This window comes from Onychostruthus taczanowskii, unplaced genomic scaffold, assembly GCF_017590055.1.
Source record: "Onychostruthus taczanowskii isolate IOZ18803 unplaced genomic scaffold, ASM1759005v1 scaffold6, whole genome shotgun sequence".
Taxonomy (NCBI): domain Eukaryota; kingdom Metazoa; phylum Chordata; class Aves; order Passeriformes; family Passeridae; genus Onychostruthus; species Onychostruthus taczanowskii.
Window position 1 is genome coordinate 9120342 of NW_024503679.1, and position 24682 is coordinate 9145023.

Below are 24682 nucleotides of genomic sequence, written 5' to 3' on the forward strand. Positions count from 1 at the left end.
TAGCCCCCCACATACTAAATTCTGCACAAACACAATAAAAATGCTCTTTCCCAAAAATCTTATAATTTCATATAAGAACAAAAAACAATGGATGAATATAGGCAGATGAGTAATACAAGGAAACAATGAGACACACAGGGTGCTTGTGGCCAAATAGTTTTTCAGACAGCACAGCAAAGGATGGATTTTGTGCTTTGCTGCTGCCTAAGTCAGCTATGCACTGGGCCAACTAATTTCAGGCACAAGCACCACAATGCAGGGAAAAATAATTATTAAAAAAAAGAAGAGTGATGATTTGTCCTGCTTTTTCTACACACATTACAGTAAAACTCTAACTTCTTCTTAACTCTTAAACTGAAGGAAGCATAACTTTCTCTCAGTTGGGTATCTGTATCTACTGTATTCTGCATGACATTGAGATTGTAATCACAAGCCAAATTAAAACAATGAAGGCAAAAAGGCCCCTTCATTCCCACACGTAAAGATTCTGTGTCATCAGAGACCAGAGCTGAGCAAGTCCCAGTGCCCTTCACCATAATCACTGTCCTACTTTCCTGACGATCTTTGCAGTTCATGTTAACTCTCTGCTCTCCATTACTGAGGGACTGTGGAGCTCCACCACGTCCAACACATTTATTGCTGTAACCTCACCACGACATTGAGACTCTGCCCTTTTCTGCAGATGGGATTCTGAGGCACAAAGATTTGTCCAAGGTCACACTCAAAGTGATAGCAGAGGAAAAACCAGCTCACTTCAGCTTCAGTCTAATACCTTAACCACAGGATAATATTTCTTCCTTTCTGCAATCATTATTTCAGATTAATGCCTGATTTATGCCCTGCATTTATGAATGTGCAAAGTCCCATTCACTTAAATCATCCCACTGGCCAAGCAGTTTGCCAGTGCAGAGCCAAATGGTTGCTAAAAAGTCACCAGATGACAAGTCCCTGAGGAAAGAGCTTCCTTCAAACTCCACCTGAGACAGCATGGGATCCACGCTCATGGGATATTGAAAACTGTCTTAATTATATAATTACAAAGCCAAGAATGCATTTCTACCTGAAAGCCAAACAGTGATTTCCAAACTAACACATGTCATGTTAATATTAAATGCTACACTGAATAAATTATGTTATCTATGCTTTTGCTAATACCAGGAGATGTCTCCTTGTCAAAAATATAAACAAACAGTTCTAACACAAATAACAAAGGAAAAATGTATGAAACTTAGTATGAGCTACCTTAACTTAGCTCAACAGTAATGTATGGAAATGTTTCTCTTTTATGTAAAGTAAACACTGAAAAACTGTCTACATCTTTGCTTGAAATGCATTCATTGCCACTGGGAGAGTATAAGTTTCTACTGCTCTGCTATAAAACTAAGGAGCTGCAATCTACAGTTCATTTTTAAGATTTAGGCTTTTACATTTATAAGGTAGGAACTACAAACTCTTTATCTGTTTCAGATGCTACAGTGAGATCACGAGCTCACAAAATCCAAATCAAAAGAGATTATCAGTCTGGGATTCACTCATTTCAAAATAAAAGTGGTCAGTTTTTTTCTTAAATGTTTCTCAAAAATGATGTTTCCATTTGAAAAATAATTACATTTTGGTTTCTGATTTGAAAGCATTGGAATAAAAGTGGCCAGGTTTTTTCTTAAGTGTTTCTAAAAATTATGTTTCCATTTGAAAAATAATTACATTTTGGTTTCTGATTTGAAAGCATTGTAAGTTTATTTAAACTTTACTATTTTCAGATTATTTTGTGACAGTACTAGTGGACCACAATATATCAAAACATCAGTTTGTTTCATCCTAGCAATGAAACTAGAAGAAATAGAAGAACTATTTTAACTAAAGAGAGGCTACTATGAGCTTTATAAAGCAGAAACTGCCTTTAAAGATTTTTATAAAAATAAAATGTGATGTATGAGCTATGGAGCTTATAATATTCTGGAATAACATTAAAATTCAAAAATAAACAATAAATTTTTAATAAAGCTTCAAGCCTCTAGCATTGAATTTAAAATATCATCAGAATTTCATTTTTCCAGTTTTAAGGAATTCTAGAAAACATGTTACCTGCAAATGGGGAAGGAAAAGTTTTAAAATTAAAATATTTTGCAAAATGGAATGTGACTTATTTTTTGGCTATCTCAGACATAGTTTAAACTAGAGACATGTACATTATAATATTGAAACTCTGTACCTTGTAGCAATTATGCTGAGACCTAACTTACCTCTTGTGCTCTGATTCCTTTCTTTCCCTATCAGCTCAGGCAGCTCAGTTCTTCCATCACTTCTGTGAGCTCCATCCTACAATACCCCAGCACAGATCCCAGGAATGCATGTATTTTGAAGCTCTGCCTGAGACTCTGGGGTCTGCTTCCTTTCACATCACAAACTACCAAGCGAGTTCTCACACAGGACACGAGCTCAAACACGTCCAAACACAAGAGCCTGATCTCTGCTATCATGGACATCCAAGTACAAAATATTTGCCCCTGCCTCTGAGTTCAGGGCTTTTTCAGACTCTTTAATGAATTCATGCCCACACATTTCCTTACAGGATACACAGCTTTTATGTTTAGCTCTTGGTAGACCATGAAGGCAGCAGCATTCCCAGCTACTTTCAGCTTTCACTCCCATTTGTTAATACCAATGAGTTGGGCTTGCAGGACCTTTCTCTAGGCTCCCAGTGGCTTCAGTCAGGATTTATTTCAATGAAATCAGAGGAAATTATGTTAGCTGCAGTGGAAAAAGGCATTTCCAAAGGAACAGGTCATGCTCATTCACTTACGTTTCATGAGTCCCAAAAAAGAAGATGGGGTATTTGTTTGCTGGAGGCTTGACGGCTCCTTCAGGAAGTTCATCAATCTGTAAGACAGAAAGCAGCGGAAAAAAGATTATTCCCAAAAGTGGTGTCCCTCATCCAAGCCTTCCTACCAAGCCATGGAGGTGCTAGCACAGGTATCCTGCAGCCCTGGGAGGTCCTGCTGTGCCGGGGTGGGGAAGGGAAGACAGCTGCTGCTTTTTCAGGCAAAGTCAGCATGACTGAAATACTGCAGGGAGACAGCAGAAGACTCAGGAGCACACACAAAATGATTTCATGGGCATTATAACACACAAAGGCAATAAAATCAACTCTGCTTAATTTAAGTGTTAACTTCAGATGCTGCCTCATCAAAGGCATCGAAGCCCAGAGGGTAATCCTGCCTGTCTCACACAGACACCTCAATAACTTCTGCAACAAATGGGGAACAGATGGGACTCTGGGACTCTGCAGCTGGGAAACAGGACAATCTCCCAGTGGTGTTTGCTGTGCTGATGGTGGTACACAGTGTAAAATGTGTAATACACACCAGGGAGGAGGGCCAGGGACTCTCCTTCCCCTGCAACACCCTGATAACTGGATTTGGTTACCACTCCCCTCTGTACCCTCTCTCTCCTTTCACATTTTAATCCTGACCTTGTATTTCTCAGGACACAGTTGCAGAGCAGTGAAGGGAGGGATGCTGAGGGTGTTCTCCTCAAACAGAGCTGGTACTGGAACAAACCCCTCAGGCTGAGAAGTGCCCAAACCCCTTCTCCCAATGTCTGAGTGAGAGCACTGGTTGTGAGGCAGGAGGTGAGCCACAGGACTTAATCTTGTCTATGTCTAATTTTGTAGTCCTTTGCAACAGAAATAAGAGAGTCCAGGTGCCTACCCACATAAACCAAAAACACAGCAAAGTTTTAAATAAGATCCAAGAGCCTGCCTTCCCAGAAATGGCACTTCTGAGCATATGTGGGTGTGTGAAATTAAGTGTCCAGAGAACTCTCTGGCTAAGAGAGAGCCTAATGAATCTAGATATCTACAGGGCAGCACCAGAGAGCAGGTGAATGGCCTGGTGCCTGGTCTAGGGCAACTCAGTCTCAACATAAGCACCCTGCCAAATGTCACTGCAACTGAGAGCAAAGTGCTGACATAACAGTGCTATACAAAATCTGCTCCTCAGCAGAGCACAGGGATGCAACCTGCATGTTTTCACTCAGGAGACCAGACCCACATGTGCTTTCCTTCTCTTTTCTTGCTGAAGGACCCCTAACACTGAATTCTTATTGATTAATAAGCACCAGATTGTTTTCAAAGGATGTCCTCTTTCACAGTAAAGCATCTGCTTGGCTGTGTAGCTTTCAAAGGAGTATGAGCTTTGGTAAGAATTCAAACCCTTTTGGTCTTTCTGCAAGGACACCCCTTGGGGATGGAGAAACGAGAGCCACATGTGGACCTGTAACATCACAAGACTCCTCTGTGTAGAAGAAATGGATGCCTATCTTTTTGGTCTAACTGGAACATTCTCTGAAGCTGCACCAAAATCTGGAGCTCTGAGAGCGCTTCCAAAGCATTCCCTCAGGGGTGTGTGTGGTGGGGCACACTGTGTCACCCAGCACCCACCTCCCAGCACAGTCTGCAGGAGACAATTTGGGATTGTCACAGGTGTCACATGTCTTGTGGGCACAGCAATTACTTCTTTCTTGTACTTAACAAAACTAACAATTTGATAAATAAAAGGAGAATCTATTCTTTAAATGTACATAGAAGGAAAATACACACCAGTGGAGGATGAACATGTGCATTCCCTTTTAGCTCAGCTGTGCGAAAGGAGGAACTCAAACAACATGACAGGACTTTTGGTGTCCTCTTTATCATCAGGACAACATAGAGGAAAGGCTGTCGAAGATACTACTTTAGAGCTCACCATTTTCTGACACTATTTGTTTTTTCAGAAAGTGCCCATAAGGCTGCTATTTGCTCACAATTCATTATTTAAATACAGGTATTAGACTTATCATAAGAGTGATAAAAAGACTGCAGGTCAAAACCACTGCAACTCCCTTTCCAAACTGATAGCAAGTCAAGGAGATATTGCCTGTCTGCAAAACATTTCACGCCTCCTTCAAGATGGAAGCATCCACATGTCAGAGCAAAAAAGGCTGTGCTGGCAGTTTACCAAGTACAGGGAGAGGTAACACACCTCGACTGTCTGGATGCCATAGCCATCCTTCTCTTTATTGTGACAAGGAAGATGTCCAGATACCAGACCCCAGAAAAATGTGGACTCCTTTGACTGAGACAAACAGAGTCTGCTGGGACTTGAGTGCAAATCTCATTTGGCCACTTGAAACACGGCTCCAGCTCTGGGCTGCATTACAGAGCAGCACAGCCTAGTTACTGCCTCAGCCCTCTCAGAATCTCGTGAAATAAAGTAAACAGCTGTAAATGATCAGTAAAGGGGAGGGAGGGGGGGGGGAATGAAGACATGCTTAGCAGAGAATGCTGATCAGAAGGGATTGGGGATCTTGCATCACACAATGTGCTATGCTCTGAAGCAGTGAGGATCTCCTAAGCAGAATCCCAAGTGGAGTTAAGCCTTCTCTCTTATTCCCAGCACTTGTACTGTTAGCTAAGGAGCAGCACCAACAACAAAGGACAGAACACACATCTGTCACGCAGCTCACCTGCTCCCCATTTCGTGGCATATTTCTTTATTCATCCAAGTATCCCTTCTGACTATGTATCATCACAGGAAACCATAAAAAAGCTTTTCATAGCTTTTGGGAGTTGGCATACACATACAAACACACGCAGTATAAATCTGCACCAAACAGCTCAAGGAGAGACTGTTAATGCTCCCACTCTAACATTTCACTCTGCAACTGAGGTCAAGACTTTTCCTGCCTTCACTGATATTGCTGTGAGCTCCCCAGCTCTGGGGCTTATGTTGCTAGTACTGTAACAAGGTTGGATATAAAGCGACAGTGTTATCTTAGGGCCATTGAACTCCGTGGCAAAAACTCCAGGGAATCTAGTGAAGGATGAGACCCTCTCTTCCATTAGGAAAGATCTCTTCCCCTTTTACCTCTTTCACACAAATCCCGGCATTAGAGACTGTGAGAGAAGAGCTTTGCCCAGTCTCCCTGTTCCCAGTAAAGCCACCTTAGCCTTCTGTGGAGTCCCTACATGCTTTTTTAGCTGCAGAACAACCCCGGCACTCCATGGCAATTGCTGTTGTTTTGTTGTAGCAGAAAGCAAGCAGTACAAGCAACCACACTGCAATCTCCTGCTGCTGCACTCAGCCACAATTTATTCCCATTCTACAGGATGTTTTGGTTAAATATGCTGCAGATTTGGATCCGATATTTTCCCCCATATCAGCAAGATCAAAGACAGAGAGAGGGAGGGAGGGAGAGGAAGAGAGTGAGCGCATGAGCACAAGAGCGAAAAAAGCATCGCTGCCTTGAACCAGGAACAAAAGAGGAAAGAGCACCCATACTAGAACACAGTGCTGTAGTCACAGAAACCTCACTAATGACTAAAGCATCTGTCTATCAGAGAGGCAGACTGCGACTGTGTTTTGCTCCTGGAAGGAAACAAGCAGATTCTGAAGCACCCGCTGTAAGCTGCAATCAAACACGAGCTCCATCCCAGAACCAGAGCGGCTGCAGCTCGCTGCCACAGAAATCAGAGTGAGCAGCGCATGGCGTGCAAATCTGACATGTGCATCAGCAACACCACGGGCAGCCGCTTCAATTATGGCTAAAATTAAAGCAGGTGGTTTCAGATTTCGAGTTTTATCCCCTTAGCTCCCGTTGCTGTCATCTGCTTAATGAATAACAATTGCTTTCTTTTTGCACAACCTCAGCAGAGCTGCACTGCCCAGCGTTTGTTTGCCAACCAAGCAGCAGAGCTTTAAAGATGTAACTGCGAGGTTTTTTCCAGTAAACAAATGCCAGGCTTCTAGGGTCAAGAACACGGAGCAGAAAATTCAGCTCGGTCCTCTGCAACCAGAGCGGGGCTTTATCAAGCCGTGTTGCTAGTGACTACCAACGTGGAGGCAAGAAATCTGTCAGATCCTTACACTGCGGTTTACTGGCTAGGATGGGTGTGCAGCCCAAGTATTTTGCTCTCGGTGGTGCCGAGCAATCGCTGGCTTCCCAGGGAGTGTTTCCCGCTGGCTGCCAGGGTGGGTTTGGCAGCCCTCTGCAGTGCTCCCTTGCCGGCTGCCCCGAGGCCGGGGACCCTGGGGAGCGGGGCTGGCTGGGGGGGCTGGACCGGCGCCGCAGAGCAGAGCCCGGCGACAAGGACAACAGCAGCGGCTCCCACGAGCGCAAACCAGCCCCGTGCCTGCCCGTGGGATAACGTGGCGTGTTCCTGACAGGCTGAGGAGCTCGCTGGGAGGGCTGGTGCAGGAGCAGAGGAAGCTGCACCCCCTCCCGGGTGCTGTGCTCTGCAGAGCGCTGCATTCCCTGCGGAACGGGAGCCGTGTCTGTGCTTTGTCTGCTCAGCCGCTTCGGGCAGCCCGCTGCCGCTGCGGCGGCCAGGGAGGCGCTGCGCTGCCCACGGCGCATCCCACAGGCTTCTCCTTCCCGCAGGTGTCATGTTCTATGGCATCACAAAACCTCCGTGCTGTGGACAAGCTGCTGCTCAGAAGCACGAATTCCAGGCTGTCAGGGTGGCTTTCCACCAGACCCCGTGCTATTGCTTTCCAGCAGAATTTTACATGCACACACAAAAAAAAGATATTATGCAAAATACCTATCAGGTCCCCATTTAGAGAAAACTTTACATGCAGGGATGCTTATGTGGGCATCAAACCCACAAGATTTCCTTTTATTTGCAAAAAGAGGTAATTAAAACTGCAGAGCAGTAATCACTGATTGTTTTGAGATAGTGTAAATGCCGGTGATTGGCAAAAGCACACAGAGCCATTGCCGAGATCCACATCTCCCTCTGAAATCCCTGGAGCTGCTGCACAGCAGTTGAGCAGAGGCCTACAGTATTTGCTGGAAAGTGGTTCAAATTGCTTATTATTGCCCAACACATGCAAGCAGCTTGATCTTTTGCAGTTAGCTTATTAGCAGAATTCTAGATGGATAAAAGCAATACTCTTCAAAATCCATTATTAAAATAGGATATTTTGCTTTACTACAACATTTTTATTCCAATGGATTTATTATGCTTTTTAATAGCTAGTGCTACTGGGAATCAGCAGTATAGCAGTATCTTTTCTAAACCATTATTTAAAATACTGTTCTGTAAGATGTAAAATATTAATTATTTTTTTCCCCAGAGGATCCGAAAATGTGAAAAAAAAAATTAAAAAAAATCCAACCTGCTTCAAGCTAAAAACTGTGACTCAAATTCCACAGTGCTTAAATTGAAGAGCAATCCAACTGAAGCTGATTGGAGACTGCTGACTTTTTCTCTCATGTAGCAAGACTGATATTTGAAGCAGAGCACTACTCCCCAATGTACATCACATACCTGAACTCCTAGTGTGGAATGCTGGCATATGCACTTTTTCACCCATTAAAAAAGAAATCCCTGTGAAGGGGGAGACTGGAAGCAGAATCCAACTTAATAAGGCGGAATTGCACAGCTACAAAAGTAAAAATTAAAAAAGTCTCTGGGCATGGAAGAGTGCCACCAGCAAAAACAAAAAGCAAAACAAGATTAAAACCAGCAGAGCATACTTTTGAACACTGCTGAAAATGGCTGAAGGGTATCCTGCAGACAGCCAGAAATGACAATATAAAGACATGAATCCTCCTGGTTTTTTTCCCATGCATGCTCAGGACCTCAACGAGATAGAAGACAATGAAGGGTTAGTTGGAGTCCAAACAATGCTGGCAGCAATGTCTCACTAGGAAAGATCAGCAGTCTTGCAGCTGAGCTCAGCCCCTTTACATCCCTAATTAGCAGCATATTTTTAAGACAGAAAGTTGAAATGCACTTTCTGCAGAGCTGCTTTAATCTCCAATATGAAAACGGGGCCAGAGCTTAGTTCTGCGTGACTGCTATCTATATGCATGACTTTGTAGATAACTGATCTGCTCATGTGATTCAAGTCCTCTCTGCACTTCTGGGGCTGCTGGATGGAACACTGTCAGAGGAGGATGCAAAGACAAGTCCTCTCTCTGCCACTGGCCCCCGGGACACCTTGGCCACATGAATCACTGCATCTCCTCCAGCCTCAATTTATGAATGGGGACAGTGGGACTGTTCTTACAGAGCACTTGAGGTCCACTGCCAAAGTGAGAGGAGCTCCTAACAATGCACACTTCCAGCTCTGTCAGAGTTGCATTTCAGGTTACCAAGCTGTCATCCTCCCAGTGAGCACACCCCAAAGCCAGGCTGCTGCAGAAATGCTCTGTTTCTCCAAATGAAGTGTTTCCCTGCTACTGTGAATAATGCAATGGTGCTACCACTAGGATGCTATTTTTTCCCAGTCTCTTCCCTAAGGACAGGAAAGGATGTGATCACACTGTTTTCAGTCTGACTCTTACCTGCAATAACTCAGGGACACATCAGACAATTCTGCCAAACCAGACAAAAGGAGAAAGGCCAGAGAGATATTAAGTTTCCCCATGTTTTGTGATAAATAGGCTGTCCAACAGAAGATGGGCAGACAAGTAGTCCATATGCTGAGAGACAGCTTGCAATGCAGGCTGAATCAAAACATCAGACACTGGGAAATCCACACAAAAGCAAGCCAGAGAAAAATAAACTTCTTAAGTTTCATGGCTCACAAAATTACTTTTTATTTGTGTATGGGTGGGAAGAGCTTGTTTATTTTAAACAAATATTGCCAGCTCTGAGGCATTTAACATTTACTTTTCTTCCCTTTAAGCACAGGCTTGCTTCTTCTTCATCTGAATTATTCCTCAGATATCAAAATATTTTTTGCAATGTACATCCACCAAAGCAAATCAAAAATAGTGAGCCCACTAACACCTAATGAAAGCAGTTTCTGATGAAAAAATTTGGTTATCCTACTTTACCATCTTACCACAAATATTTTTGTCTTGAAATATACAAGCGTGCAAGAAATGCACATATGCACAATGTGTTTAGAAGACATACAGCAAATAAAAATTAAATAACCAGTCAAGACATCAAAAAGTGAGAACTTTCAGGGACTGGGCATTCACAAACATTGTATTTCTGTCCTCCTCTTCTCTTCTTAAAAACCAAAGAGACATGAACAGTCATATGACCTTCCTCCCCAAAGTGTTCAGATAGACCCTGCCACCTTCTGTGTCTCGTCTCCTCAGAATGCGTGGATGGTATAAGAACCCTTTAGACTGAGAAATATTTTTTCCCTCCCAATATTTACACTAGAATGTTACTACTTCATTGATTTTGTTTGGTTTTAAGGAAGAATGTTATATGAATGAGGTAGGATTTTTTTGCCAGTTAACTTGATCAAAACACTTTCAATTAGATGCAGCCGGCCTAGAGCGTTGACATTTGCTCAAACACACTGAATTTATACTTGAGGCTCATTTGTTCCACCCAAAGCTCCATATTCCACTGTCCAAGCTTTTATTAAAAGAAGTGTTGCAAGTCCTTATACTCCTATCAGCACACTTAAAGCCAAAAGGTAAGCAAATTTCCAGAAGACTGTGGTCTCCTAGACTTGGCTGGCTTAATTTACCATTTCTTTTTCAGTATCATTTTCTACCCCAAAAAGTCAGTTAGAAAAATCAGATTTACACAATATTTCCAGGCTGATGAATACGGAACATCTCTGTGCAGTATTTAGTCCAGCTTCCCCAAAAAAATACACAAAACCTTACTGACATTACAACTTGTGGCTAAGATTGTTTTGGGTAAGGAAACGCGATCGATGAACACAACCCTCCGGTTTGTGACAGGGTGGACACACACTTGAGACAAAGAAAGGAACAATCTCCTTCACTTACTGCAGCCCCTTGCTCCTGCTAGGGAGGATTCAAGCTTGAGACTCTGGAGATTCCACTGTTATCTGGGGTTTTGGGTACAGCAAACCCTCCTGTCTCCTCTGTGACCTGTTTTCTTACCACCAGTTGCAGCTAAGGGGTGTAACATCAGGGGCCTGAACAAGTGTCTGATACAGAAAACGCTTACTGTCACCTGGGAAAAGACCACAAAATCTTGGTCCCTTGAAAACACAGAGCATTTTTAGCATCCTGCAACCCTCTGAGGTTCAGGTGCAGCAGCAGAGATGGGACTGTGAGTGTCTCCCAGTCCTCTAGAGGGAATGGAGACACAGCCAAGCATCTATTTGTCTGCACTATGCCGCTCTCTGCGGACCCACAGAACATCAAGCCTCGCAGTCTTAATGTGTCACACCAGAACACCTATTTACAGGATTTCAGCAACTCCTTCAAGCCCAAGTTCTGTTTGCTGGGACAGGAGCTGATGGAGCTGTCAGGCAGGCAGCCCTGGCAGGCACAGGCAGCTGCGCCAGCCGAGCTGCGCGCGCAGCGCCGCAGCCGCGGAACATCTGCAGGCACCGGGGCAGCCACGGCACAGCCACCAGCACAGCACCCAGAGGCAGCTCCCACCTGCCCGTGGTGCAGGGGGACAGGCCTCACAGCACACCCTGGGGCTGTGGGGGAGTCTGGTCACCCAGCGTCCCTGGCACGCAGGGCAGCTTTGCTGTGATGCAAGCGACACGTAAAAACCAGCAACGTGTACGCAGGCCGGGGGAAATGAGAAGCAATGAAATCTAATTGCAAAGGCAATGAAATGGAGTGATTTGCAATAATTTTGCAAATGCAGGTTTTTCTGTTTGCTGCCAAGCTGCAAACTCGTACCTGCAGGAGGGCTCAGGGTCTCTGAAAGCCCCTGGTCGCCCTAAACCTAACAACTGTCTGTAGTTAATTGTTTCCTTTACTGCCCCAGCCTCAGCCACCCTCTAAGGCACAAAACGAGCTATTAAAGCCCCAAACCATTTTGCTAAGATGTAACTTTTGCCTGTGTCACCTGGGTTGCTAAAACCATGGAATGAAAAAAGATCCATGGAGTCACAGTGGTGTCTGTGCAGCACTGGGACCCAGCTGTGGTATTTTTACTGAGTTTGCTTTCAGTCTCTGCTGGTATTTCCAGGAGCTGCCATTGGGGTGTCAAATGCCTTTGCAAAGTCCCCCAGTCTAGGTTAAACTCTTAGGAATTTTAATCCTCCTGCCTAAAGAGACACAGGAACAAGTTTTTCCAAGTCAAGTCATACCCCTCCCCACCTGCCCAATTTCTGCTTCCAAAATCGCAGAATGAGAGTTTTCATTTAGTTTTGACTCTAAATATAATGTTGCCTGAATTTACTTAGATAGTCTCTAAAAGAATAACAAACCTATTTATTAAAATGAACACTTTCCTCAAACCCAGCCCCCCAAACTCAAGCAGCAGCTGACAGGAATGAAACTATATTAAAATATACAAAGCACTCCATTATGTACTGTAGACCTATAATCTTAGATCCTAATTACTAATCCATGTTAGGAAAAAAAAAAGAAATCAAATAATGAAAACATGAAAGGCAAAAAGATGTATTTTTAGAAATGTAAGTGGCATTAATGTCAGAGACATGATGAATACACCAATATGGTAGTGACCAGATTTGCTAGGGTGGCAGCTCATCATTATAAAGAAAAAAATTTACATCAAAACCACTAAACAGGGGTTTTAAACCTGTGAGTACTCTTAATTCACATGGATTAACCATAGGCTTGAAGTTGCCTATATGTTTATATTCGTGTAGGATGAAGAGTTACTTTTTAATCCATTGTTTCTATCCAACATGTTAAGCTGAATAGATGTATTGAAGTAGGTGTCAGTATTTTGTGCTACTCTCAAAGAACCTCTCAGAACACGGTGTTGCCATGAACACAAGTTACCTACAAAACCCAGTAACTCAGCTGCAGTTATGTCACAAAGTTTACTCCAGAATCTGCTTTCTTCCTCTGATTTTCTCTAACTTTCCATCTCTATACCTTCTGCCCATCACTGTTTCTCATTTCTATCCCAAACTTAGAGAGGTAACCAGAAGATTAATTTTAAGGATCTAACCTGTAAAGGAACAAATTACATGTGTGGAACTGTACTATTTCCCACTTACATTAATATTAAATTTTTAAAACCTATGAATCAGGGATGGCATCCATACTAAACATGTTTTAAGTCAGGTTGATATTTTGTTTTAAAAAGCAGCTATGAAGAAACAGCATATTATTCTAACTCATGTATTGCAAATAAATGGAAAAGGCAATTACAAATTAAAGAGGACTTGGTTAGTGATACACCTATCTGGAACTAGGAAGGGCATTAGGGAACACTGCACATACAGATTTATACTGGGATACAGATAGAGCGTTTATACAGACCTCATACAAACCAAGAAAATCCAACCAAAAGCCTTTCTGTCAGTACTGAAAATTTTAAATTCTGTCACTTGCCTTTAGTTTTTAATGCACTGGTGATGACACATGACATGTCCAAACCACACTCCACAACCACAGTGTTTTAGCTCACACTGCTTTTACCTGTCAAGATCCCCAATTCAGCCTCACATGCAGCATTCAGCATGGCATCATTTTCAATAAATCTGCCTTGGTTCCAACCCTGACACCCCTGTCATTACAGCAGGTCACTTCCTGGCTGACATTTGACAAACAAGCAAACTAACACCATCGTCTAGCAGCAAATGTTTCAGAAAAAGTGTAAGTGTCTCATTAAAAAATTGTTCTGCTTGCTCCCACATCTGCTAAAGAAGCTGGCATTTCTTCTGAACATATTGCCACTAAAATCTTTATTATTATGGCCTTCTAGAAAGTTAACAGCTAGAGGCTTGATCCTGCAAGCACAGCTGGGCACACAGTTTGGCAGCATAAACAAAGCCATTGTCTTTGTATGATCAGACCCATCCAGCACAATAACATGGAAATTATATTCACAGGTGAATCCATTCATTTGTAAGGCAGGAGATGGCATAAAGCATCTTCTAAAAGATCTGGAGCAAACATTCACAGCATTTTAATGCTGAAGAGCCCCATCTGACAAATGTGTCTTCTCTAATGTTTTCAACTTTCAACAAGGAGTTTTTGTCATTTTACCAGAAGCACCAATTCAAAAAATCTGTTCACAAAACTGACCCACTACCTTACAAACATTAAAAGGCTCCAAAGCAGAGTTGCACGAATAAAGGCAAAGAAAACAAAATATTATCAGAGAGAACAAACTTATACTTTGCAGACATTCAAATTCTAACCATGAAGCTTAATAGCTTTATGTTACCTTCTTCTACAAGCTGTGATAGAAATACTGACTGTGGCAAAGGAAAATAAAATTTGCACAAGAGGAAGATTTTGAAAAATAACTTCTGATAAAAAACAGCAAAAGGGGTACCTGCACATATGCAAGTCACCTGATCCAGACACCATATGAAAAGAATTATCTTTTGAGTTTGCTGCACCAATAGTATCTTTCAAAAGTCCTGGTATCTGGAGAGGCACTACAGTAAGAAATGTCAGATTTTATTTTTTTCTTTTTTTAAGATGAATGTCTGCCTTCTCCCTTAGGCTGTGGTCCTACTTTATGCTTCTACAGGCATGTCAGCACACATGTAAGCAGTTTTACTGAAACCAAGAAATCTTTATGCAGTCAAACTCATTCTCTGCCTGTGGGACATGGTCTTTAGAGAGCAAACTTCTGGGACAAGGTATCACCTTCCTTCTGCTATTCCATAACACCCAGGACAGCCATGCAGTGCATCTGTGCAGGGCAACTAACACATGAAATTCCCCAGCCCTTTCCTACTGGGGGATAATGAAATACAGCAGCAATAGTCTGCTGCTAAGAACACAGGAACCTCAATTCTGCAAACACTTCCACATGTGATTAATCCTGAATGAACGCTACTTAATTGGATTCCAGATAATAGAGTCTGAAGAAATCCTTACAGAAATACAAATTTACACTGGCTCAGATGGAAACTATGACATCTGGGCTGAAAATCAACAAGCAACTAATTAGTTTAGAGAAAAAGATGACAAAAAGATGCCACTACAGTAGGGCACAGTGCCTGGCATGAGATGCCTTGCTTAGATGCATTTCTTGCCAGGATCTGCCTCCCTCAGCACCTTTTTCCAGGTTCTGGAAGTGACATTTGGGACAGCAAGGTGGGAACCTTTGCAAATATTCAAAGATAGGTTCGTGGGTGTGTATGCAGAAACGTGCAGTCAGTTCCCTACACCCAGTGATTGTAAACCCAGTGACAACTGACTCACAGTCCTGGGTCTGTGAGAAATACGAGCTGCACGTAAACTGAAATTCAGTCTGCACAGGGAAAAGCACAACACAGCTGGGAAAAAGGATTGGCAATGTCAGAGAGAGAAAGCTGGAAGCAGCAGTACTACAGGAAGCCAATAGTGGACCACAAGTTACATTTGAATAACCAGCGTGCTGCATAGGTCAAGGCACTCTGCAGCAATCCCATACACAAACACACGTCCTGCCAGCGTGGGCAGAGCCCCACAGGCTGCAAATGCACCTGGGAGAATGGCCCAGCCCTTGTGCAGGGCACGGATGGACAGGCTGGAACATGTTAAATGAAGCTAAGGAAAAATACACAGATGCTTAGGGCACTGCACACACCAAGAGCAATCAGTGGGGCTGGTGGGATTGATTTAGTGTTCATCCCAAGAAAGGAAGGAGGCCATACATGGACAGCTTTGCTTTTCCTATGGGTGCCAAACACAGCCCTCCATGCCTGCTGGCTTTGGAGGCCCTCCTCAGCCTGGTTGGTCTCTGCACAAGCAGAGGTAGGAAAGGGAAAAGCAAAACTCAGAAGGAGGAAGGAGACAAATCTTCCGAGGTCCAGCACTCTGCTTTCTGCCATCCCCTTATGCTGCTGTGTCAGGACAGACAACCCATGGCACAAGTGAGTGCAAACACTGCTCTGTGGGCACCCCCCTCCTCTGCTCCCACCCCACAGAAGATATCCACAGTGCCATAGAAAAGGTGAACTGCAAGTGCCCCACATCCAAACATTTCCCAGAGGATTAAGCACAAGAGGAGCAGCAGGAGCTGCCTCCTAGTTACCAAACAACAGGTCAGAGACCAGGGTAACAGTCAGAGATGGAGACCTGGATTCTTGTCTTCTACATGTGGAAGAGATTCCAGATGAGGAAGATACACTGTCCTCCAAGAATTAAAAGAAAGTGTTCACAGTAACCCTCTATGGAGGTGTGAATGCTGTAAAATATAAGTTTTGTGAAGTTGAAGAGAAACTAGCAAGAAAGAGCTGCTTGGTTCCAATGACTTTGTATGCAAAACACATCAGCAGATCAAGGAAATAGCAGCAACTCCAGAATATTCTTTGCAACTATAGCTTTTGCTCCTCTCTTTGCACTTTCCTGCTTCTCCCACCTGGATTGCATCTCCAGACTGATGCTACACATCTTTGTAAGGTCACTCCCTGTGTTATTATTAAGTTTCAATATGTACTTATATTTAGTACACTCAGTAATCCAGTCTGATATGGGATCGATTCCCAGAAATGGTTTGCATTATTGCGCAATTGTATCTTGAGCTCCCCCAGACTTAAAGTTTCTTCTGCTCATTGCCTTTGGTGTAGTTTTACTCTTTGTATTTTAAGTGGCTTCATAGGTAGGTGCCTTCCAAGGCCAAGCAGGACAAAATTCCTGAATTAAAGGCTGACACACTGTTTCCCAGTTGACATTAGTGACACCACAGTGACATCTGTAAGGTCCTTGCAGCCTGGAATTTTTTTCCTTCCTCCCTGGCCCTACTTTACTGCATGGAGGATGTTTTGTTATCTGATGGTCTTAAGGAAATTCTTTGGTGTATGATATTCCTTGCCCTGTTTTTCCTCTTTTGTTATATGATGTCTTCTATTCAAGCAGCCAAACCAGAGCTGGCAAACAGCCTCTCTCTAGGTTTTTACACATTGCTGCAAGGCAAAATAAACAGTTGTTTCCAGTTTGCATTGTCGGGCTACAGATGTATGCTAATTAACCTTTCAAGCTGCTGATGGAAAGCTGAAAGAGATTTAAATGTACTTTTCCAAGGCAGAGACCAAAGTCTGTGGACACCTGTCCTTTCTAATGTTGGGCTCTGTGTGGCCCAGAGCAGAGGACGTCATGTCCTCCCTTTATGTTGACTCTGAAGGCATTTTCAGATTTCAGCAGAGCTTCACAAAAGGCCAGGAGGCAGAGATAAAATCCTTCTGAAACTCAAGGACATTACGTGTCTTTTTGGAGAAACACTGATGCCAAGGATAATATTTGAGTTGACCTGAGACCACTTGAAGGATGGGGAACTTCAGACTGGGGCAATAGGAACTACTTCATAACATGGGAAGTTCATTGTTTTGTTAAGATGCTGCAGTATTGACTCAAATTTCTTACCTTCCTTTTGTTTTCTAAAGCCAAAACCCCGCAAACAAACAAACAAACAAAACCAATCCCCAAAGCCAGGTCTCATATACCCTTCAGGCAAAAGCATTATCAAGCCTCTCATGTCAAACAGTCTGAGCAGAAGAAAGGAAAACGAAATGAATCTGCAGTTTATATCCAATTTCAGTATCAGGTTTAGAACTGGCTGCTGCACAAATGAATGAAACAATCTCAGATGTGCAAAGCCAGTACTGCAGAGACCTTCCCAGGAGGAGGAAGCAAGGATCTGTTTCCTTCTTTAAGTTTTAAAAGCTTTACCTCATGACACTGCCTTGTTTGCCAAATATTTCTTGGAATCTTTCAAATAATGGTTCATTCTCATTGCTCCATTGTGCTTCAGCCAAACCACAGGCTGTTGATGCTGCCTCTGCTGGAGCCCAGAGTCAGCTGATGCCCTGCCCATGTGCTGCTCGTGTGTTCTCAGATGTGATCTTGTCCAGGGCAGCGTGTGCACAGGACAGGTGTGCCTGCACACCCAGACACATCCCCGGGGGCTGGGACCAGGGATGGATGGCACTTGGGCAGCCTTGAAAGGTACCAGGTACCTAAAGAAACAGCACAGTGCTGATGTTCAGCTAACTCCTAACACCTTTAAAAAGCCATCTCATCTCCACATCCTCTTCCTGCCTGCTCCACACAGAATACTTCCCAGTGTTTGTTGCTGTATTTACCACCCAAACTGCAGTAGTACTGAGAGGCCACAGGCAGCCTCATTCTTCCTTATGCCTCTCAAGTACACAGACGAAAGGTTTTTGCTGCTCAGGCACCACCATTTGGAACAGTTAAAATGCCCAGCCCCTCCCCATTGTTATAATTTCTGCAGCATTATCAGGAAGTCCTTTTGTCTATCCTCAAATGACAATTGTATATACTTACTGTCAGCAATCACTTGCTTACAAGATGTTTATTACCCTAAATGCAGGAAGACTTGTTAATGTGTTATTATGACAGGAAAATCAGGAAATGGAAGAGTTAAGGCTGAAAACTCTGTCTCCATTTTGCTACCTACAAAAAGTTCATTCCAGTTGGGAATCCTAGAAGGTTCTTTACTGAATAAAAAAGAGATCTGTCACTTAATGAGGGGAAACTAATATTTCTCCTATCTTTTTGTAGTAGCAACATACAGATTGACTTGACAGGCTACAGATTTCACTGAAGGTGAACTATTCATACATCCAAAATACATATCCAAAGATTTCCATGAGATCAGTTGATGAAAATTATTCAGTGGCTTCAAAGTAACATGGAAAAATATCTCACCAAAAAATCTGAAGAGTATGGGTATGAAAAACTTTTTTGCTTATTTCCTCAAAACTTCTGAGACAACTGTCTTTACTCTGTGTTAGCTTCATTTGGACTTAAAATTGTGACACTGCAGGAGAAAATGTATTCATCTATTGTCATCTACACAAAAAGATCAGACTTGCACATTTGGGGCTAATTATTTAAACTAATTAAAGAGGAAAAAAACAGCAGAGAGATTTAAAGAACTGAATTTTAAAGATGTTTCCCCATACACCCCTGCCATGCTAACAACAAACATGGAACATCTTGGCCTCAAAATTATTTGTTTGCCAAACAAGAGCAAAGGTTTTACTGTAAGCTATGGTTCCACCTCATGTATAAAAATGATGACATTTTATGCTACAATCCTCAGATTAAATCTTTTTAATTCACACTGAAAACTGATTGCAGGAGGATAGAAAAAGACCACCAGCTACTTAAGTTCCCTGCTTTCCAAACACTAGGAGAATTAATACTTCAGTCTTTGTTATTTCTGTTTCAGGAAATGAAGGAGTCATTACTCAATGAACTGATTAAGTCACTGAAAATGCATTCACCTGTACTCTAGGATATGACCAGGTATCTGCAAATAAGTTTAAATGCTGTCTAAGCAACATGTGTCAATGTGGTGCAGAAGAATTAGAAAGTACAAACAATTCCACAAAGGACTCGTTGCCTTAAATGTGCTCTCCTCCCCTGCACCACAGCAGAAGTCAAGGAAGTGCTGCCTAAGAAGCCACGACCTCACCATCAGTGCCCAGCACAAGCCAGACCTTTGCAGTGATCAGCAAATCATGTCCCATCTCAGAGAGGAACAAACAGAGACCTGCCAGGAGAAATGGCTCGCAGATCTCCGAGGACTGATGTATGAGTGAGGTACAGAACTGAAGAGGGAGAGAGAGTGAAGAAGCTCTGAGTTGGTAAAGGAGAGGTCACAGGGGACTCATATTTAGTAACATGGCAAAAGTGAGATCATAAACCAGAGCAACCAAAAGAGGGAAAGGAGAAAAGCACATGGTGCAGGACTGGACAGGTCCCAAATGGCCAAGCAGAAAAGCTCAAAAGACTGCAGACCAAGTTTTGGCAGAAAAACACAGAAAAAGATCTGTTGTCTATTTTGATGGGCCCTTTGAAGTTTTCTGGATCTAATCTGATTTTTGTCTGTCATTCTTTGCCAAAAAAGATAAACCCTGCCAGGGAAAAACCCACCTTCCCTTATTCTTATATTAATACAAAAACAAATGGTCTGTTTTAAATATCAAGCACTTAAAACACAGAACCTTTCTTCTATGATGTGTTGGAGAGTTCAATATTTGCAAGCTGTCATACTGGCCATTATAACAGACCAAAGTTGTTTCTGTACCTTGTACTTTATAAAATGATATCAGAATATAAGCCTTGGTCCTATTTCTACAACTGCACCAAAATCAACCCTCTGGCTCCATCCACCCTTCACTGAACTGGATGACAGAGGCTTATTTACTAAAATGTCTGCATATAGGGGTGTTCAAAATATATTTTTGAAATTTTTTTGCTGATACTGAAAGTCTTCTGTTACTCTGTAGTAGTCATTTCTTTTAACAGTGTCTAACATTATATTACATTATGATACCACAGTGTTATGAGCCTTTCTAGGCTGTCATCTAACACAATCTTTAAGCATAAGCTTACCTTTAAACCTTTCCTTTGAATGATTTCAGTTCATTCTTTCAGGTGCCTTACTTCCATGCCGTGTTGGAGAGGGGACACAGTCAACAATACTGAAAATACTGAGCTGAAAACTACCATGTAATCAGTACATTCTGGTGGCTCAGCCTGCCACTGACACTCGTTCCCATTAAAATGACAGCATTTACTATGTATTACTCTAAGCAATATACTGAACATTTCACATCCATTTGCAACTAATACATTGAAGTGCCCAAATCCCCTTCTGCCATTGCTACTGGCAGATGTTTTTTCACAGTGGCATTCATAAGAGTGGCATTCATTCATTGTTAGCTAAGTAGCAAATCTGGAGTTAAAGTATGTGTTAATTCAGAGTAGAAATAAAGGAAATGGGCAAGACAAACAGCAGTCCAGCAAATGGGAACTTCACCTTACAAGATGGCAAATGCACCTTCATAATGACACCAACACTTTAAAGGCTGTGTTCTCCTCCCACATGTTCCAAACAGTTTTAAACATCCATGTGTTTTACATTAAAATACATTGTCTTACCTGCTTGGGTCTCTTGTATTATCCCAAATAAACTTTGCCATCCCTACACAAACTCCTGCTGCTTATCCAAATACAGTTCCTGTCTTCCCAGCTGCACAATCCTAGACTTCTGTTCAATAATGGCATCAGCCATTTATCTGGGCATGTTCTTATTTTATTGAGGTCATTCCAGACTTTTTCTCTGCTCTCTACAGTTGCATTAACAGCTTCCTTCCTATTTTTAAATCAGTAGCTAATTTCAGCAACTAAGTGCCTATTGTTTCTTCAGGGTCACTCATAAAACAAACACCATTATTGATCTTTCTGAATCTACCACTAGTTTTCCCTTTTATCTCATCTGAGTGACTATTCAAGGGACAATTTCTCAATAAACCAGGACATTTATCCTAGATAAACTAGGGTATCTGAAGGAAGAGATTTTTCTGTCCATGTGTGCTAATACAGCTCCTATCACAGCAGCATCAAAGAAACTCATAAACCTTAGGGATTTTGTCTCCACAACACCTTTTTAAAGGGACAAGAGTTGTTAACTGTCTTTACAAACAAGGAAATGAGACACAGGAGGATTTAGTGCTTCAAAGGCAAACACCACTTATCAAATGTACAAAAAATTAAATTCTTATTTTCTACATTTTAACCACAATGGCATCTTCCCTCTATTTTTGCATGCTCTCTGGATACACAATTGTTTACTTGTTGGATTGGTGACCTGGCCAGTTTATACTTATTCTGCATTTTTGATGAGCATCTGAAGACAACAGACATCACAGACAAAGATAAAAACCATGTTAAACCAAACTATATTTCCTTTACCATTATTATTAAAGTTCAATACAATTCTAAACATATTTGTTGTCCTTCAGTCAAGCTAAAGGAAATTTTGGCTTTGCACAAGAAAAAAAATGTGATACCAAAAAGCAAAGCAGCCCTTCCAGGTAATAAGACCTAAGTGACCTCTTTTCAGTCATCAGGTATCTGGTCATTATTGTTTTGGCAAATCCAGTCCTTCTCAAATGAATTCTAGTCCAATCCATAAAGAAACATTAAATGCAGTTTGACTGCTAGAGCACTCCATCATTTATAAGACACAATTTTCCAATGGTGCCCTGGCATTTCATCACTATTTTGCCACTTTCTGCATCTTTTTCTCTCTTTACTCATAGGGATGGTTTGTCAGGTTTGTTATTACTGATCACTGGATCAACACAGCTCCAAAGAGAGGGGTGGGAAGCTTAGGCAGGAGTTGAGAGGGCTGCCTGTGCTGGGTTTGTCTGCAGTGCTGTGGCACGTGGAGCTGGCTGAGCCCACAGGCACCATCCCTGGGAGAGACAGGAGTCACTGAGCTGGGGGCAGTCTGCATTCTGCTGCTGGAGCCTCTGGGATCTGAGGAGCCTCCTCTGCACAACACTACCCATGTGCACAAAAATGCACGGCTGATTCCGAGCCAGGTCAGTATGTCTGTGTTTCATTAAAGGGCAGGCAGATCGCTTCTGTCCTGCTCCAACACTTCACAGGTTTATTAAACACTGTTTAAGAAGTTTGTCCCTAGACAGGAAATTCGTGCCAAAGGTCTCACTGATGCCAAACACCACTTGGTAGGGGCAATAACACTGCCATTTAAATGTATTGTTACTCACATTACTAAAGCTACTACATTAGCATGAAATATAGAAGTTTTTATGAGAATACAAAGATCAAACACACTAATTGCATAATGAATAGAGAAGTAGCTAACAACCACTCAAGGATCTGGAAGCAAGTGAATCCCCTGGATAAAAGGCATCCAGTTAATCAGAAGTATCTGAGTTGCATTCTCAACTCAAATAGTTCTTTGCTTGTTATTTGTATGCCATAATGTTTTCTGAGAAGCAAAGACTAATGTTCTCACTAATTTTGCCTTCATTGAAGAAAGCGTGCATCAGGCAAAACTTGGCAACCAAGACAATGAAAAGTCCTAGCAAAGATGGCATGAACTGTAATTTTAACAAGGCTCGGGCAGACATCAGCCTGATCTACCATGAAGCTGTATGTAAGGGCATCACAAGTCACAGGAGCACATTCTGGGCACACTCTGCTGAGCTAACAGCCAGCACTAATGCCCCCTCTCCTGACAGCTCTCTTCCTACCTGGTGGTAGATTCTGGGCTTCTACAGCTTCTGCCTCTACTTGCTAAGTCATGTTAAAACTAGAGACTGCTTTGTCTTCACTTGAACTTTACATCCTGTTAATCTGCACAAAGGAAGTGAGTTATGTGAACAGCACACCTATTTTTTTCTAGTCAAGATGTACTTTGTTGGATATTATTGCCATTCAGGTGCCTATTTAGTAAGCCAGTCAAAAGCTATGACCAGATGCATAGCATATAATGATTTTTTGAAAGGAAAGAAAATGCCATTAAAACAAAAGGCCCTGTTCTGCTTCTGAGTAAACAAATGGGAGTTTCACAAAGGCTCAAAAAGGAAAGGGATTAACATGCTTCAACGTGGTAATGGTCTCAACTGTTCACATTAAAATTTTCACAGTAAATTAAACCATGACAGAGGTAGGAAAGAAGTCAATTTTCAGTGGCTCATGCTGTTCTGCTGACATAAATTGCCATTTTTTAGGTAGTATATCCACCAACCTGTATAATGATAGAATTACAAAACCACAACCCGTTGTTGATTATGTTCGGCCTTTTGCATGCTAATTTTAGCCTGCTCTGCCAAAATAATTGCATGCACCACCACATTACCAGGCTTCTGGATATTTAGAACCCTACTGCTATTCTTTTTTCACCGACCTTTGCTTAAGCCTGCTGTGTTTGCCTTCCCTCCTTGTACGGCGTCTGCTGTTCAACAACACTTCTTCTTCCCAGTCCTGCCCAGGACACCTTTCCAGCACTTACACCCATCCTTTTCCAGGGCTGTCTTGCCAAGGCTAATGCTAAATGCCAGTCCATCTCTACCCTGCTCATCAATGGTCCCCTGCAGGTTGCACACGACTCTTCACTATCTTCGTGCTCTTTACAGTCTACAAAGAACAGCAACTTTCCTTGACAAGCAAATGATGGCATGAAGCACTACCCAATCATCCCAGCAAGGCCGGGGAAGACAAGTAAATACAGACTCACTGGTTGATGCCTGCCAAGAGTTCCCACAACACGTGTTCCTGAGTGAGTTTACACAACAGTGACCAAAGAGAAGGGAAAGGACAGGCCATGTAAGTGTGCCAGTACCAGACCCCCCATGGAAAGCTCTGCCCTGCGTTATTGTAGCAGCACCAGAAATGGATGTTCAAGTACAATCAGCGCTTATCTGACCGTCAAATGACCACGGTGCCTTTGCATCTCAGTTGTATCACGGCAGTGTAAAACAAAAAATGACAAAGGCCTATGAAAGAAAGTCAACCCAGTAAAGGGCAAGGTGCGGCAGGAGGTGCGGGTGACCCAAAAAGCCTGGGCGCAGTGGGCGGCACCACGGCTGGGGGCTGCCACAGAGCCAGACCCGATTCACCTCAGCAACCTCCCCGAGCCGGGCTGAGCCCGCCGCCCTGGGGACACGCACGGCCCGGCCCCGGGCCTCGCCCCCTGCACACTGTCCCTGCCCCGGGCCGTGCCGCTTCCCCGCAGGTCCCCGGGCCGGCCCGCAGCGCTGTCCCGGCCGGTCCCTGGGCCGCGGGGCCGCGGGCGGCGGCCGCCCTGCTCTGCCCTGCCCTGCCTCACCCTGCCCGGGCCGCGGGGGGCGGCGGGGCCCCTCTGTCTCCCGGGGGAGCCGGGGGCCGGGGCGAGGGAGGGCGCATAATAAACAGCATCGTTTTCATGCAGGCAGGGCTGCCGGCTCCCCAAGCCTCCTCCCCGCGATAACAACCCAGGTACAGCCCGCGCTCGCCCCCCTCCCTCCCCCTTCCTCCTCCT

At 43.2% G+C, this 24682-nt stretch overlaps 1 protein-coding gene across 1 annotated transcript in view; it reads right to left on the minus strand.

Annotated features, from left to right (window-relative positions):
• HDGFL3 (HDGF like 3) overlaps nucleotides 1–24682 on the minus strand; it is a 38297-nt gene that overhangs the window by 12913 nt on the left and 702 nt on the right. Inside the window, exon 2 of the mRNA XM_041418892.1 lies at nucleotides 2804–2880. Within this exon, the coding sequence (XP_041274826.1) occupies nucleotides 2804–2880 (77 nt within the window). The remainder of the gene's footprint in view (nucleotides 1–2803; nucleotides 2881–24682) is intronic.